Genomic DNA, 18,094 nt, shown 5'->3' on the forward strand with positions numbered 1-18,094 from the left:
GGTGTCGGATTTGGTTTTTAAGTATTGACCACAAAATGCTGATGTCTCTGAAGGAACTAATCTAAAAGAAAAGGAAGGGCTTCAGGAGAGGTTACCCAGACAGAGTTATTAATCTCTTTCAGTTCCAAAGCCGGTAATGGAACTGTGGTTTTACTCAACAACAAGGAGTCAATGGAAAGACCAACAAGAGGTGCCATCTTCTTTTATGAGCCAAATTATGCCAATGGCCAGCTGTACAAGTTATTGTTTTCTGGTGTGTGTGTGTGTGTGTGTGTGTGTGTGTGTGTGTGTGTGTATGTGTGTGTGTAATTGCACATGCACATATTTGACTTGTGTGCTCATGTGTATGCTTCAATCCTCAAATATGATTTGTGTTTATATTGTATTAATATGCATAGCAGTGTACCTCTGTGAACAACATTATTAGTGCTTGAAAACTAAATAGATTTTCTGAGAAGATTAAATAATTAATGGATATTTTATGCATTCTGTTAAGGGTAATATTAGTTCTATGCAATGAAATAATTTCAAAGATAACACAGTACTTGATTGGATGAGTAGGGTCCATATGGGAAATCACATCAAACAACAGTGAACTCCCAGCACAATGAAAAAAAAAAAAAAAGGCAGAAGTCATCACCAACTAAGGAAAAAAATCAAATCCAAATGTTCAAAGCACCTGCTTTTTATTTTTTTTTTTACATGCATTTGATATATGCCGTATAAGGGAAATGGCACAAAGTACAATAGTATGTTTATAATAGTGTGTGCATTCAATGGGGCATGCTGCGTGAATTCATGGTGAAGTATACAATTTTCCTGTCTCTGCTTTCTCTCTAATTATAGAGCTACCGGAATGAGAGTTGATATTCAAGCAAAGAATGCACAGGCAGGAAGTGCCCTGGGCAAGTGATAGGCTCTTGCTCCACTGGAGAAACACAGAGACAAGCATTCCTGGCTAATAGCAACAGCTTGCCGACGATCTTACCACATAGCTATGAATTTTATGTGAGTTTTCCGGGCATCGAACTGTGAGGGCCAAAATGGATGTCAACAATATGTGACTGAAGTAAGACCTCATGAATAATAAGTGTTTCGTATGTTTCATGTATATTTAATTTATCCTGTTATTCAGTGCCTTTGGTGCCTCATACATTCTTGATGCTTCATGAATAATCTGTGCCCTTTGGTGCTCGGCTCTTCTCTGTGTATAACTCACACATGCTCTACTTACCAGCATCTTATCTATGCTTAACCTAACTTGTGAGTTTCTCGCATCTCTTTTTCTTGCTAGGATTAAGTGGTCTCAAAGAAACTCATGTTATAATAATTCCTCGTAGCTATCAAAGGCTTTATATGAGCTATAATAATATAGATTTTCAAAACAGGAAATATTTTATGGTGCTAAGGGTGGTCGATGTCAGGAGACAGATCCATATTAAAAAGAGGACTGTACTAACATATTATTATGGGAAATTGAACTAAATAGACAAGAATTATTATAATTTAGAAACATAAGAGTTATAACATAGATACTTATTAGAAGAATTTCTTTCTCTCTTCTTTCTTTCTTTCTCTTTTTTTTTTTTTTTTTTTTTTACGAAATTTAATTCTGTAGCTTAGGTTAGCCTCAAACTACAACTCTCCTGCATCAGTTTTCCAAGTAAAGAAATATTTAGAATTAAATTTGAAATTAAATAACTATACTGAAAAGAAATTTAACAATGAGTATATTTCAAAGGCACATTTTTAAAAAGAGCCAAGCCAACAAAAATACCAGATTATTTCATAAAATGAAATCAATTTCATGGACACCAAAGCGCTTATCCTGCTACCTCTGAGAATATGTACTCACTACAGTGCTTAGTTAACTTAGTATTACATTTTCTGTTGCTACTGAAAATAATACTCAAATGATTATGGGCACCTGATGATCTTCACCTGAAAGGAAGGGGCAATGATCTTCACCAGAAATCATATCCTGCAAAGAATAACTTCGAAAGTCACATATTATGTATATTGCTAAATATTACAAATATTAATTTTATTGAGGACAGAATCACCATATTAGTTGTATTTACTAATCTTGAAGAATTTTACCAGTATGGTGCGCTATCTGGTTAGTTCCACTTGGAAAAGGTAACAATTCTAGATTGCAAAGCAATGTTTTTTTTTTATAATAAGTGTGCATCCTGATTTATGACAAGATATTAGGATCTGTAATTTGTCTCCAGACACTAGCTAGGCGAAGTGATATAAAGTGAACTTCAAAATCAAGAGAAAGGAAGAGGCAGCCAGGATGTAATACATCAATGTTAATTTATTATTATTATTATTATTATTATTATTATTATTATTATTATTATTATTATTATTATTATTATTTATTCACATTACATCCTGATTGCAATCCCTCACTCTTATCTTACTGTTTCCACCATCCCTACCTTTTCCATTCTATCCCCCCCTCCATAATTTGTCAGGGGTTCCTTCTCCCCCACTATTTGACCACAGCATATCAGGTCTCATACATAAATGACATTATGTTTTAAGTAAGAGTTGTTTACTTTTTATCCAACATAATATTTTTATTGATTTTTTTTTGGACTTTTACATAATGCACCCTGCTCACAATCATTTCCCAGTCTTCCCAGGTCCTTTCCCACAATCCTTGTGACCTCTTCCATGGGAAAGAAGAAGAAGAAGAAGAAGAAGAAGAAGAAGAAGAAGAAGAAGAAGAAGAAGAAGAAGAAAGAAAAAGCCCAAGTTAGTTTTGTAACTTCCATTTCCTTGTCATCTCAAATTGGTCTTCATTCATTTTGATTGCTGTGTGCTGATAAGGAAAATTTATTTCCTCTGTGATTTGTTTGGAATATTCAAAATATACTCATTAAGTTTATGTGATATCATTTAATTTTTATGTTTCTCTATTTTTTTTTTTTTTTGTCCAGATGTCTGGTCTTTTGGATAAAATGGAATATTGAAAACAATCTGTTATTTTAAAATCCCCAGTACATGAAGAAAAACAATTATTTCTGTTCAGTTCATGAGCAGTATAGTACAATGCAGGACTAATTAGTATATTTACTGCTAATGGTGCTTATAAAATAACATATACATTTGAAGATGCTTGAATATAAAGCAATTAGTTTGTTTATATGTGTGTTTACTTGTATGTGAATGTCAAACTATGAAAGAGATTCATCACCTAGAAAAAAATTACTGAAAATGATCTTGAAGTATTAATGATCTGGAAAATTAGAACATAAAAGGTATAAATCATGCATTTTCCAATGTCTTGAATTTACATATATTGGAAATTCATAACAATGAAAAACTGAAGGGCCAATTAGAACGTCACTAATGTCAGTCCAAAGAAGTTATGAAGTCAGTACAAAAGAGCATGACTTCCGTAGAGTTCATTTTATATCTGCTCATAAGCTAATTATATTCCCTAAAACTTGTGAAAGTAGAGGTAGGTATCCAGAACAACCAGTGTTTTCTGCTCTCAATGATGTCTTTTAAGTATTACAATGTTAGAATGTTGTGACATCAATAAATGCTTCACAAAATTGTCCCTTTTGCTTCAGGTATAGAAACATTGGGGACAATATCACCAGAGTGTGTACTCACAATGAGACAGGGAAAGAAAAATAAGTATTGATATTTCTAAGCTAAAAATCCCTTCTTGGACCAGTCTAGGGGCACTTGTAAGATTTTTTTATTGTACATTTAGTTCTTTTGGTTTATATAGTGTAGACAGATAGATGATAGATCATAGATAGATAGATAGATAGATAGATAGATAGATAGATAGATAGATAGATAGATAGAAACATGTTGCCAATTTTTCTTGGTTGATCCTTAGGAGTTTGTAACATTGAAATAATTGTCCATTTCACAAAATTGGCACATGTGTAAGGGTATTGATAACATGTATTTACTGTAGTATTAATTGATGCAAGCTCTGTAACACTAGATCTTTTACAGTTTCTGGTAATTACGCCTTTTATCATGAGTTCCGTTTATTCCTACTTTAACACACTTTTCTTCTGCTTGTTTGCAACCCTCTTGTTCTCATATTTTCTATGTTATAAACTTGTAACACTAGTCTGGCATTGTTTTTTCCTCTGGAATGACTTTTAAATCTATAAACCGTGGTGAGTTGAGCAGGCACCAGTGGAAAAGCACACATCCAAGAGTACTTGGCAGTGCAAATTGGTCTTTATGTGTTTAAAGGAAAAGATGCAAAGTTTGAAAAGGGGAGTGCCTAGGAAGTGACCATTAGGAAAGAGGAGTAAATATAATAAAAGTACATTGTACAAAATCCTCATAGGTATTTTACACACACATATGCACACACAGTATACAAAGCTTGTGCACATCACACACATTCTAGTGGATAGTATTTTTTCTGTCAAAAGCTTTCATAATTTCCTGCTGGTTTCTTTATTCCTTACTTATAAGCACTTAAGAGTATGTTATCTAGTATAAAATATTCAAAGAATTACCTGATTAACAAAAGTGTGTGTGTGTGTGTGTGTGTGTGTGTGTGTGTGTGTGTGTGTATGTATGTGTATGGGGAAGGAGGAAGGGACAGAGAGACAGAGAGACAGAGAGACAGAGAGAGACAGAGAGCATGTACACATTGGTATGCCATCACTTTTTTCATTCAGCTCTATATGAAATTGAAATCAGACCACCAGGCTTGCACGGCCAACACTTATGCATTGAACCAACTTTCTGGCCGCAGGTTTTTGGGGTTTTCTCTTAGCTCTAGCTGACCTTCAAGGTGCTCTCCTTGCCTCAACATCTTGATTTCTGAGTTTAAAGGTGTGAACCACTGCCAGGAACAGTGGCACATACCTATAATCCAAGAACTCAGGGAGATAGAGGCAGGAAGATCTCTGTGAGTTTGAAGCCAGCCTGGTATATAAAGCAAGTCCAGGACAACCAAGGCTACACAAAAAAAACTTATCTCAAAAAACAGAACAAAACAGAAAACAAAAACAAAAACAAAAGAAAAATGTGTGAACCACAAACAGCTGGTTCTTTTCTTATCAACTGTAATAAATGTTCATCAGAAATTCTGCAGTTGGAGGCAGGATGAATAAAACATTATGGGTAAATATACAATATAGAGTCTAAAAATTTTATCTCATAGATAGATAGATAGATAGATAGATAGATAGATAGATAGATATAGGTATTAGTTAAGAAACTATTTAACATAGCTCCTGGAATTTTATAAAATCTCAATATGAATTTTATTAAGTAAAATGTTGTACTACTTTGAAATGAAAAACTGTAAAGTAGATGATGTCATAGTCATAAGGAAAAGCTAAAGATCAAAGGCTAAAATACATAACACTGTCTAATATTTTGAGAAAAAGGCAAGAAGACTTTTCTTACAACAGACTATAGCTTGAAAAAAAGAATGAAGGCTGGAGGATACGTGTGTGGGTTCACACAGCATTCCTAATGGAAATAATAACTGGGGTTGGAATGAAACTCAATAATTCATCTCTAGAAGTACAAAAATAATTAATATTTCATGCATAATCTAAGTGATTTCATGCTCATGTTACACGTTCTGTTTTCATGGTCTTTTAATTAAATGAAAGGGTTAGAAAATTAAGCCATCAAAATAAATATTAAATTATTTATTTTTAAAATGCGTTATAATTGTGCATTTACATGTGAGCATGATATATGAGCATGGGAGTGCACAATGCAGAGTGCATGAGAAGGTTGGGGTCAATTTTGTAGAATGTGTTCTCTCTTCTCATTTTTATGTGGACTTAATTATTGAACTCAGGTAGAAAAGCTTGTGTATTAAGTACCTGTACGCAGTAAGTCATTTCACTGTTTCTAAGTTACTTCTTCAAAAGATGCAACCTATAGTGATTGACAAAAGAAATGAGACATCTTCTCAAGGAATTTTTAGCAACAGGCATTTTTGAGGCTCACTGAATCATTTCAACAAGATGTTATTATAGTTTATACCTCATATGTTTTTAATGATGCATACTAATTTCCTCTGAGTAGACCCATCATTTCTCTTCATGGATACATTACTTCACACATATTGATATACTTGATTCAGTCAACATATTTCAAATGCATATCCTTAGCTAAAGATTAGGTTTCCTTTGAGAGGAAGGAATTATGAATACTTTCTCATATACAACCACTACTTGTGTAAGCTACAACCTACATACTGAATATTTAATATGTTCTAATAAATTTACAGAGACAATTGTTAATAAGTTGTTTGAAAAAGATCTTTGGTTCATAATTGTATCATTACATGCACTTGGCATTGAGAAAGGACTAATATGTGTTGTCAAATTTTAGTCAATATTTGTGTATAATCACTTATTTAGGCAAAGGCAATAAACTATTTGTTTTCTTATAGCACTAGTTTTCAAATCCTGGACCTTAGGCATAAGAGATAATGCTGAGCATAATAGATTATTACTGAGTGGCATTCTTAACCAAATACCAGGGATTCGCGGTACAGTGTGTCACTCAAAGCAAAGATGATATTGTGGGAGAAACTTCCAGATTTGTTGTAAGAGTTTATTTTTGGACCATTGACAGTAAACCAAATTCAACAGCTATCTCTATGTGGTGTCAAGCAAGTTAGCTAACATTGCTGAAATCACAGAGTTGGTCCACACATTTGGGATTTACTTTTACAATATACATAAATGGAGCCTTTGCAATATTTCCTTTCAGGTATAGCACTGGAGGGACACCCTGTGTTCTTTATCCTATGCCATGTAAAAACAGGTCGGCCTCAGAGGAACTCATCACCTAAGGAAAGGTTTTTAAACAAAGAGAAGAACATACAGCAGATATATACTTCTTACGTCTGACTTTGAAGTGAAATTAAATGAAAGGAAGAGATTTAAACAACATGACCATAACAAACATATGTGAAGTAGCTGTTTTTGGATAATGCACAACAGGAAGCACAGGAGGCAGACACCAACAGATGGAAATAGGCAATGCTAACATGCAATTGCCCTATTTACTGCCTAGAGGCAACCTTGAAGCAACAGCTTAGAATGGTGATGAAACATGGCGCAGCTGTGAAGGACTGAGCAGAGAAGTGAGCTGAGAGCAGGTGCTAGGGCTCAATTACATAACGTATTTGAAAAAAAAAAAAGTCACAAAAGAGTCTCACCATGTTAGAAGTGCTAAGTTAACCATCCTCAAGAGTCTGCTCTGAGCACACATAAACACAAGCTTTGAAATGATCAAACCAATTTGAAATAACTATAAGAGGACAGAATCCTATGTTCTTCAAAGGAGCACAGGAACAAAGTCCCACATGTAGTAATAAAAAATCAATTTCATATATATAGAAAGAATAATGAGACATAGCTGTACCTAAGAGCAAAGCAACAGAATTGCTGTCAATATCCTCAAGTTTTCTTCCCATAAAATTAGAAAACTCAAAAGAAATAAATATTTCATATATGGCAACTTAACCATCATTGTAAGAGATACAGAGAAAACCTAAAGTATGTAATTACTGAGTAAAAAAAAAAACAGAAAAAAACCCCACTAATTACAGCGAAATTCCCCACATTACTAAGCTAACCTCACGCAGGCAATATGGAGAACAAACAAACAATGCCACCATCTAGAAGCACAAGGGTGGGCTTTTTTTCTCTGTCAATTAAGGAATTAAAAGATAGGAAAGGAGTATGAGCAGAAATCCCAGGGAGTCCCAGCTCAGTTATCATATGATACTAGGAAAATCAGGATGCCTTTCAGGGTTGTAAACCTCATCAGTAAAATAATCCAAGAGCAGGCACAAACAGAATGGAAGGCAAAGAATAGACTCCAACTTCTGTCTGAAGCTTCATGACAATTTATTAGAGTTTAAAAGGAAAACCACAGAGCAGGCAAACTGTAGGTCTCACAACAGCCTGGAGGAAAATACTGAAGATAAGCTAGCAAGGAGGTCAGCCACGGGGTGGCAGGGAGCTGCACAGCAGGGAGGAGCCGTTTAGAATTGGAACAAGAATGCCCAAAGCATCTATTAAGAAGTTTAAAATCATATGCAGGCTCTAGTCAGAATCTGAAAAACAGGGCAAAAAAAAAGGGGGGGGGGAGAAAAGAAAAGAAACAATTATGACCTTGGAGTCAGGGCTCAGAAAGGCAGGCAAACCCTGCAGAACCTCCTGGTAGCTCAGCATGTAGGGGCTGCAGTAGGACACAGGGATTCTGGGAAGGAAAAGGCATATTAGCATAAAGGCTATGATGTGTCTTAGCTAGCTAGATTCCCTGACCTGCACCACTGCACTGATCCTTTAGAGAGGAGACAAAGGCTTGTCTCCACCTAGAGGGAGAGTCTATTCTTTACAACTTAGGAACGCAGGCTCTTATTTTCTAAATGTCTAGCCAAAGGAGAATGTCAGCAGCACATGAGGGATTTAGATTTATTTCTCCCTCTGCTCCTCAGGGTTCAGAGGACACTTCAGAAGACTTGGCAAAAAAAGATTGTAAGATCCAGACGTTGATAAGGACCGCTGTGTGGTGTCTTCTGTATATTACAGAACTACTTGTACTTATCAGGCAGAGTGGTTATGGTTGTCTGAGCAAGACCAATTTAAGATTAAGCCAATCCGTATTCCATTATAGAGGTCGGGGGGGGGGGGGCTCTCACAAGGCCCTGCCCCTAGATGAATCTCACTGGAAGCTGCAGGCTATTGGGGAAAGGTCAGATGTTTTAACAGTGTGACCTATTGTAGGTAGGCCATGTTTCAGTGGCGGCCCCACGCTCATGTATGGGCAGACAGTTATAAGAATTATTTTATAAAGAACAGGATAGAAAGTTGAGAGGGGGGCAGGAGTTCTGTGAGAAGATGAAGAATGGCAAGTAGGATTAAAGTATATTGTACATATATGTTGAACTCCCCCCCCCTCGACCACTTTGGTTTCAGACCACAACCAAGTGGTCCACACCTCCCAAGTTCTCCCAGTGTCTCTTGGTCTCTACCTGCTCCAGGGCATGATTAACATACCTGCCCTCCACCCTGAACTTTTCAGGCCAGGAGAAGGGGGGGGGCACCCCCTCCACTATCACTGTATAACATCTTCCTCTTCTCTCCTCTCCCTACAGGAGGTGCCTCCCTCCCTCCCCCACCTCTGTCTCTCTCCCTCCTTTTGCATGGCGCCCAAGAGCTGCTCCCAATAAACCTGAATTTACATGCTATCACTTTGTCTTGCAATTATCTCATTCGAAGGTTTCAATCATAAACTCCAGGGCAGGACCTGGCACCTCAAGGCAGCAGGGTACTGGGAGCTTACAGGAAGCAAAGCAACAGCTCACCCATGTCCTAAGTGGGGTACACCCCAACTCACAGGGTTGGAAGTTCCTACACGGAGGACTGTTCCAACACTTGCCCTATACATCTCTTCATCTATAGCCTCAAGTCTATAAAAATAAACAAGAATATTATAAAAGTAGAAAACGTCAGTAAATCATTCTAAAATGTAGTTTTTTTGAATAACAAGGATGAAGCTGGATAGTAAAACATGCATTATCTCAAGCATAACTTTTTTGTATACTAAGGCAACAAAAACTGGATTGTCAACTTTGTTTCCATAATATCAAAACATTACATTTTTATTTAATCTTTTGGAAAACTGCGTACAATTTTGAACTTCGTAAGACAAAGATACATCAATAAATTATACAATTGGTTTTCTTGGAATCAACAAATTTAAGTATGTCATAAGAATATTCAAACCAATGATGACAACTCTACGTGCTACTGTGTTTCTTCCTGTGAAACTAGCAGACCTGTAGTCCATTAGGGCACATGATAGAATTGCCCATCTATTATTACAAATCAAGAATATTCTTAATTCACATAGTCACTCAATCTATGGTGCATCCTAAACTGTCACATACATGTTTTGAACCAAACCTGCATCTTATACAACTGTAGTAAGCACATTTTCTTAACTGCTGAGCCATCCCTTGTTTTGTTTTGTTTTGTTTGTTTTGTTTTTGTTTTGTTTTGTTTTGTTTTACGTTTTGTATTCAGTGTCAGGACAGAAGAATAGCTTATAACTGAAAAAATATACTCTTCCAAATAAAACTTGGCAAACATTTCTTATCACAGTTAAAAATACATAGAAAAGTCAGTTCCTAAGAAATTATATATTTGCAGTTGCATTTTTACAATTATTTTCTATCTAAATTATAACAGTAATTCAAAAGTTCATATCCCATATAAAAATTTACTACACAGTTTTGCATATTTTTCTCATGAGTGAACTCGGGCTTACAAAGGGATGGAATCTTACGAAAATGCAAACAACAAACCACACAATCGACAATAACTAGATTTGTTTCCACGTCGTGGAAAAACTCACAAATGAAGGTGAGCATATACTCCTCATGAAGTTCACAGAAGCTAATATCACTAAGCCACCATCTCTTTTGTAGACACAGTCTTATGCCTGTGAAGCTGTGATAAGTTTAAGTGCGTGAAATGTATGAAACGTTCTCTCCTGTGTGCTGTGCTTGCTTTCTCTACTGCAGATGAACACTTACACTGTCGATGAAGCCATGCCAAGGTATGTTGGGTTGTTGGGTTTTCTTTACTTTGTAGCTATTTTCACAGTGATGAGATTGAATCTTTTGAGACAAATGTTACTACACAGAGGAGAAATTTGGAGGCTCCCTTTCCTCTGTTTTCTTTTGTTTCGTTATTTTATGAGTGATCAGTTGTTGTTTCCATTAGGCACACTTTCAGGTTATGTAGTCACGGGTTTATTATTCCACAGTTCCAAACTTGACTGCAGGAAGTGAAGGACCTGAATGTTGCAGGTCATGCAGATAGAAAATGGAGACGTCCCTTGTACTTTGTAATCTGTTTTTTTTAATTATTTTTATTAATTTATTTATTTGCTTTACATTACATTTTGATTGGAGCTTCCCTGTTTCCTCTCTTTACAGTTCTTCCCTCTAACCTCCTCTTCCCTCCACCCCATTTCTCCTCAGAGAAGAGATGTCCCATGGACATCTCAGCACTTCTTCTTCTATTGACCTTGGCATGGCCGTCCAGTTGTGGGAAAGGGAGTTTTCCAATGGTGGAAAACAGAGTCAGAGACAACACTGGCTCCAGTTGTTAGGAGACCCATATGAAGACAAAGCTGCACATCTGTTATATATGTGTAAGGGGTCTAGATTCATCCCATACATGCTTTCTAGTTGGTAGTACAGTTTGTATGAGCACCTATGGGCTTAGTTCAGTTGATTCTGTAGGTTTTCTTGTGGCGTCCTTGACCTTTCTGGCTCCATCAATCCTTTCTCCCCCTCTTCCACCAGCTTTTGTGAACTCAGTCTAATGTCTCTGCATATGTTTCCATCAGCTGCTGGGTGATGCCCTCTCAGAGGGCAGTTATGCTAGCCTCCTGTCTGCAAGTATACAAAAATAGCATTAATCGTGTCAGGGGTGGGCTATCTCTTCAGGCATGGGACTCAAGTTAGGGCAGTCATTAGTTAGCCACTCCCTCAATTTCTATTCCCTCTTTATCCCTGCACATCTCATAGATGGAAAAAATGTGCGTCACTCATGTTGTAAGCATGTCCAGCATTTTCCTGACTTCAGGTAGCACATTTTTCCTTCATGTCACATGGATAGAGTTTTCTTCATTTAGTACACCAACTTTTTTTTTTTGACACATCTTAGTTGGAAGTAGCATTTCTCGCTGATAAATGAATATCAGCTTATCTATATGCATCATGCTAATTATATTTTTTTTGCATTGTTGATTCATCATACGTTTAGTGAGTGCCTATCATATGTTACTTTTACATATGTAATGTGTAGATATCTGAAATGTGTATACAATCTAGTGAAAAATCCAACCAATATCATGTATCCTACCAGACTCCTTGCCTAGTTATGTAAAAGACTGTGGGAAGCCGCGCTCACATTCGCCATTACAAGATGGCGCTGACATCCTGTGTCCCATGCTGACAAACAACTAATCTGCGCATGTGCGAAGGGATTTTCCACTTGTTGTGCTCTGCCTCTCCCGTGGTGTCATCTCGCCCGATGAGCAACAGCCAATCAGGGACTGACACATCCTAAGCGGAGGACAGTTTCCTATATAAGGGATGGGTTTCTGCTGTTTGGGGTCTCCATTTTACTTGTTGTAAGCTTATGCTCTCCCTCTCAAGATGCATTAAAGCTTTACTGCAGAAGGAAAAAAAAATGTGCGTCAGAGTATTTTGGCTAGATTGGAGAGATCTGTGCCGACAGTGAGCTCATTACAAGCACTGGGCATATCCTTATCTAACATATCCGTACTCAAAAGCTACTGTAAAGAAACCACAATATGCATAATAGTTCATGGTACCACTATCCATAATAACATAAAGTAGAAAGGACACAAATGTAATGTGCACTGAAAGGCCGAACAGCTTACATGCATCAGTGTAGCCTCAGTCTGGGCACCGGGGGAAGCAGGTCTGACAATGCTGCAATCACCAAGCAGTGATCAATAATAAAGCTGCTATTTCAATATCCCCATTTGATTGTGTCAAGATGTAAATCCATTGTGATCTACAGGTGGAAAGAGGGGACTTTGGTGCCATGGATAAGGTAGGAGAGAGAGAGACTATTTCTGTGTCTCCTTAATGCCCGTAGGAGGGACTTCATGCTGCTTTCTCTGCTCACTCTGCTTTCCTCTAAAGCAGACACCAGCTGCCACTTGAACATTTCAGATGAAAGAACCAGCTCCACATGGTACTTCTTTCCTTGGGCTAAGTCTTCATTTTAAAAGCCTTTACCTTTCTAGAAGACAACTAGTAAAACTTATCCCATTCTCAACCTCTGACACAACTCGGGCTCTGCTTCCCACCCTTCTTCTGCTGGTGATTCTGTATTTTTATTTTTTTTAAAGACTTATTTTATGTTTATGAGTACATTGTCTTTATGCACACCAGAAGAGGGCATTGTATTACAGATGGTTGTGAGTCACCATGTGGTTGCTGGGAATTGAACTCAGGACCTTCAGAAAAGCAGTCAGTGCTCTTAACCACTGAGTCATCTCTCCAGCCCCCGATTCTGTATTTTTAAAAGTGATACATCTTTCTGTGTTTTCTTTTGTGTCCCATAGAGTTTTGTCTACTTTTGAACTACTTTTTAAAAATTTGGTTAACCATTAAAAATTGTCGCTTTTTCTACTTGATATTGAACATAAAGACTGTAAAGATAAATGGCACATAAAGAGTTTGTAGCATACAGGATTCAGTGACTATGTTGACTCATTGAATGGTTGTAACTGGGTTGTATGATTAGCAACAAAGGATGTAGCTGTTTGCCAATAATTACTTTTCAACTAAAGGACAGATCATAGTGGAAGATGTGGTCTGATAGTTGGGTCTCTACCTTGGGTAGGAGAAAATAAGAGCAATATTGGAAATTGGATGCATAAATGAGATAGAAGACACAGCACTGTCATTCAGGAAGCACATTATATTATTTTTAAGAAATCATGCAAGTGCTTTCTAATAACTGCAGATAGCGAGTGGCACACACAGCAGTGAGCAGCACACAATGCAGAGAGCAACACACACAGCACAGAGCAGCACACACAGCGCAGAGCAGCAGAGAGCAGCACACAGTGCAGAGAGCAGCCCACACAGCACAGAGCAGCAGACACAGCACAGAGCAGCACATACAGCAGAAAACAGCCCTCACAGCAGAGAGCAGCTCACATAGCATAGAGTAGCAAACAAAGCAAAGGGCACCACACCCAGTATAGAGCAACACATACAGCAAAGAGCAACACAAACAGCATAGAATAGCACACACAACAGAGAGCAGCACACACAGCATAGAGCAGCACATACAGTATAGAGCATCTCACACAGTAGAGAGAAGCACACAGAGCAAGGAGAAGCACACAGCAGAGAGAAGCACACACACCAGGGAGAAGCACACACAGCATAAAGTAGCACATAGTATAGAGCAGCACTCACAGCATAGAGCAGCACACACAGTAGAGAGAAGCACACACAGCCAAGAGAAGTACATACATCATAAAGCAGCACACACAGCACAGAGCAGCACATGTAGCATAGATCTGTGTGAACTTCTATGGGAACAGGAGTGTTTAAAAAACTTACTGCATGACATGATCTCTGGTGCCTGTGATTTGATCACTGCCCCTTGGCTGGGCAGACTTGGGAACACATAGAGGAAGGGATCCAGACTACCCTGATGAGACCTGATAGACTGTGAACAATCAGTAAGGAAGGAGGCCCCCCCACATCAGAATTCTAGGGGAGGGGAATAGGGTGGGAAGAGGAGGAAGGGTGTGAACTGGAAGAGAAGAGTAAGGGGATAACAATGGAGATGTAATGTGAATAAACTGTAATAAAAAGAAGAAAACCTGATGCGTGCCTTCTCATATGAAGACTCTTGGTTTGACTATTAATATATTTAACTCATATATGTGTACATTCATAGATTATAGTTCCACTTTCATGACGCACAAATACATAACTTGTATATGTGTTATGAAAGCAGAAAGATTAAAATATTAATATGCCTGTGAGAAAGAGAAGGAAAAGTAAGGTACTGCAAATATGGTCACAGTACAGTGAGATATATATAATATATATTATATGTATATGAAAATGTCATAACAGAACCCATTTTTTATGCATTAAAATTGTAATTAACGTATGCAAAAATGTTTAAAGAAAGTTGTGTTCTTAGATTTTTTTTTTACAAAGCTGTCTTCTTTTTTCTAGATTGCCGTAGATAGGCTGGCACGCGGCTTGAGAAATAGAACGCAGGTGGGATTTCATCTTCCCAATCCCTTCTCTGTGCAGTGAGCTAAGCAAGGCATCCCTGCATGAGTGTCCCGTGTCTCCAGTGGGCTGGACCACGTTATACACAGGGACCCTTTGATGGATTCTGATTGCTGGTGCTGGATCACGTATCTTCAGCTCAGAAAAGAAGTCCTGCATAGCCTAGATTCTTCTTACCTCTCTCAGCCCTTGCCTGTTCACCAGTGCTTACGTAACTAGAGTGTCGGCGACCCTGTGTTCTTACTCCTTCACGTATTTGCTGGTGCTGCCCACTGTCTGGGCACTACATAACCTCTTCTTAGATCCTATAACCTCTACTCAACTCTTAGTGTTTTTTCCCCTAAGGTTCCTGATCTCCAACAAACAATATGAACCATGTGCCCTTTATAAAATACCCACAGATCCTCGTTTCAAACTACATTATAACCATTTCCCTTTAATATTAATATATTTCTTTTAGTTTTTCTATAGCTTATTAATATCTCAAAATGTCCTTGCTTTCATTTCTCAGGGATTTTGTAATAGTCTCCAAAATAAGGAGGCTTGGCATAAATGTTTCTTACATTTCCAAAGACCTTTAATCCCAAGCCAAAGGCTTCCCATTGCTACCTGTCTGAGAAGTCTGTAGCTCAGAGTCCTGCGCCTCTTCTAATTGGGGGTGTTTGTCAGAAATCTCCTTGCTTTGACATGGCATCTTACCTGTGCAGTCACAGTGTCGTCCCCACATGTGCCTTCCTGCCATCACCCTTCCATACAAGTCTGTTTCCATTCTCAAGTTTCTCCTTTTTAAAGAGGTGCAAGGCACACAGGATTAGGACCACAGGCCAGGGAAATCACAGTCTTTGTAATTGGGAGTCTAGACTTCCCACCTGTATTTACTTGATCTTAGGTGTAATTCGGCCTCAAACGTTGGGTTCACTATCCTAACACAATGTCTTCAGTGGTAAGTAAGCAAGCCTCACTATTTCAGACACCTCAACATAGTGATTTGATGAGTTCACTTGTTTTCGTTAGCTGCTATTTTCTGCAAAAGAACTCTCATGTTACACTCCCTCTTAGTTGTTATAACTTTTTATTTTTTATAAATCAAAGACTTTGTTTCTCAAAAGATTTTAAAATAAATGGAAACACAGGCATCAGAGGGTTAGAGCGAAATATGAGAAGGCATAGTTGGTGTGAGTTTCTCAAGAGGCACAGATATTTCATCTGTAATTGTATGTCTTTGTACTTCCCATCCCACGCAGAGCACTGAGGGTTACATTGTTTTGTTTTCAAGTGTGCGCTGACTGTTTTCACCTTGGTGAACACAAAACAAATGGCTAGAATGTATTTGTTCAATGAATAAAACATTTTCAAGTATTTGTATTGTTATTTTAACCTGTTAGTGTTCCTTGTGTTTTTGCTTACTGGGTTTACGTTTTTCTTATTATACTTGCACGTTTACCTTTATGCTTTTCTGTACTATTGTAGTATAAGTTAATTATGTTTTGTAAAAATATTTTTAAAGATTTTTGAAATAGGTGTATTTCAAAGAGGTAGAAAATCAAAGTATATTACATGCCTATCTGAAAAGTGTGACAAGGATAGCCACTGTTGTGTATATTTAATATGCGCTTATGCAGAATGATGACAAAGCATGGAAAATTGAATAATTAAATGGGGGCAGAAATGAAGTTGAAAACTCTAGCATCAGCTATTTTTGAATGGGCTCAGATCTGTGTGATAAAAATAAAAACCAAAGCAAGTGTTGAAGTCATGTAATTTTGAGTTAACTCTTACCTAGTTTTGTCTTTCAAGTGAAGAGAAAACAAAACCCCTAAGCAAGGGAAATGCTTTTAGTAAGATGCTTTACGGCAGAACAGTGTGGGGCATTCTGTTCCCTTTAGAATGGGATGTCATTCATAACTTCATTAGAGGGCTGAGACTTTCTTATTAATGACGTGGTGCTGATATGAAAGAAGCAGAGGGCAATATTAACATACCAAGTACACAGCTTGACAAACACAACCAGAGGACCCAGAAGTGCCCACCATGTTCATCTCTGGCATCCCTGGGATGTGCTGAGCAGTAGCATGCAGGCCTTCAGACAGAACTGGCTGCCACACCTGGGGAGCACTTACCTTGCCGAGACAGTGGACCACCCATAGAAATGATCATCAAGGAGAAATTAGCATGAGAAACAGAGACAAGAAAAGAGCAGATAAAGTTTTAACTAAAGGAAGAATCTGGTTGTGAATTAGTCTTCAACATAGTCCATTCTGTGAGAATTATCCGGGTTGTAAGTACATCATCACCAACACTCTGCATTAATTCTCCATGTTTCAGAAACATGAGAAACAGATAAAAAACGAATGGGCTTCATCATCCAAGAAAACATAGCAGAAAATAATTGAAAACTTTAAAGTCACCTAGGCTGCTGCTTGTGCATACTGGGGGCACCCCACCCTCATACATCCCTGCTTGAGTTTGTGTTCATTTGCTGGATGGGGTTTGTTTTCTGATCATTGACTCTAATGGAGGCAAATCTTTAAGTGCCAGGAAGGGGGGGGGGAAATTACTTGTCTTTGCCGAGTCACTTTCACAATTAGTTCGGGCAATTTCAATACAAAGTTTAAAGAAATATATAAAGACTATATAATGCAAAAATTATGCGTAGAGAGAATAATAAAAGAAGTGACTAGAGAGATTAAAAGTTAAACAAACCTGCAGAAATCACAGTGTGACAACAGACTCCAGATGGCTGAGCGTCCCCAGGGTGCTGGAAGAACACTGAAAGGGCAAGTTGCGTGCTGCCTAGCAGATTCTCCTCTCAGAGAGCCTGGAGAGGGGGGCAGACGTGTTCTTGGAAACTCACAACATAAGGCCAATGAATTCAGTAAACCTAGATCCCCCAACCCCCGTTGAGATCTAGCCAAGGGACAGAGCATGCTCCATGCTTGTGGAAAGAGAGCTGGCACTGCCCCTGACATGAACTCTTAGTGGCCCAAATTTGATCACTTCCCCTGGATTGTGAGGCCCAGCGGCACATACAGAAAGGGGGGGACGCAGGCTACCTGGATGAGACCAGATAGACTGTGGTCATATGGTAGAAGAGGAGGTACCCTTCTGTCAGAGGTCTAGGGGAGGGGAATAGGGTGGAAGAGGGAGGGAGGAGCAGGAAGATACAAGTGAGGGGATAACAATTGGGATGTAATCTGAATAAATTATAATTAAAAATTTTTTTAAAAGAACAGG

General features: G+C 38.0%; 1 protein-coding gene across 1 annotated transcript in view; it reads right to left on the minus strand.

Annotated features, from left to right (window-relative positions):
- Positions 1-15,437: 15,437 nt before the first annotated feature.
- Positions 15,438-18,094, minus strand: part of LOC311580805 (uncharacterized protein) — a gene marked incomplete at both ends in the record, with an annotated part of 92,032 nt that continues 89,375 nt past the window's right edge. Inside the window, 2 exons of the mRNA XM_084752519.1 lie at positions 15,438-15,642; positions 17,564-17,678. Of these exons, the coding sequence (XP_084608645.1) occupies positions 15,438-15,642; positions 17,564-17,678 (320 nt within the window). The remainder of the gene's footprint in view (positions 15,643-17,563; positions 17,679-18,094) is intronic.

Source organism: Acomys minous (assembly GCF_964271855.1).
Source record: "Acomys minous genome assembly, chromosome: 13".
Taxonomy (NCBI): domain Eukaryota; kingdom Metazoa; phylum Chordata; class Mammalia; order Rodentia; family Muridae; genus Acomys; species Acomys minous.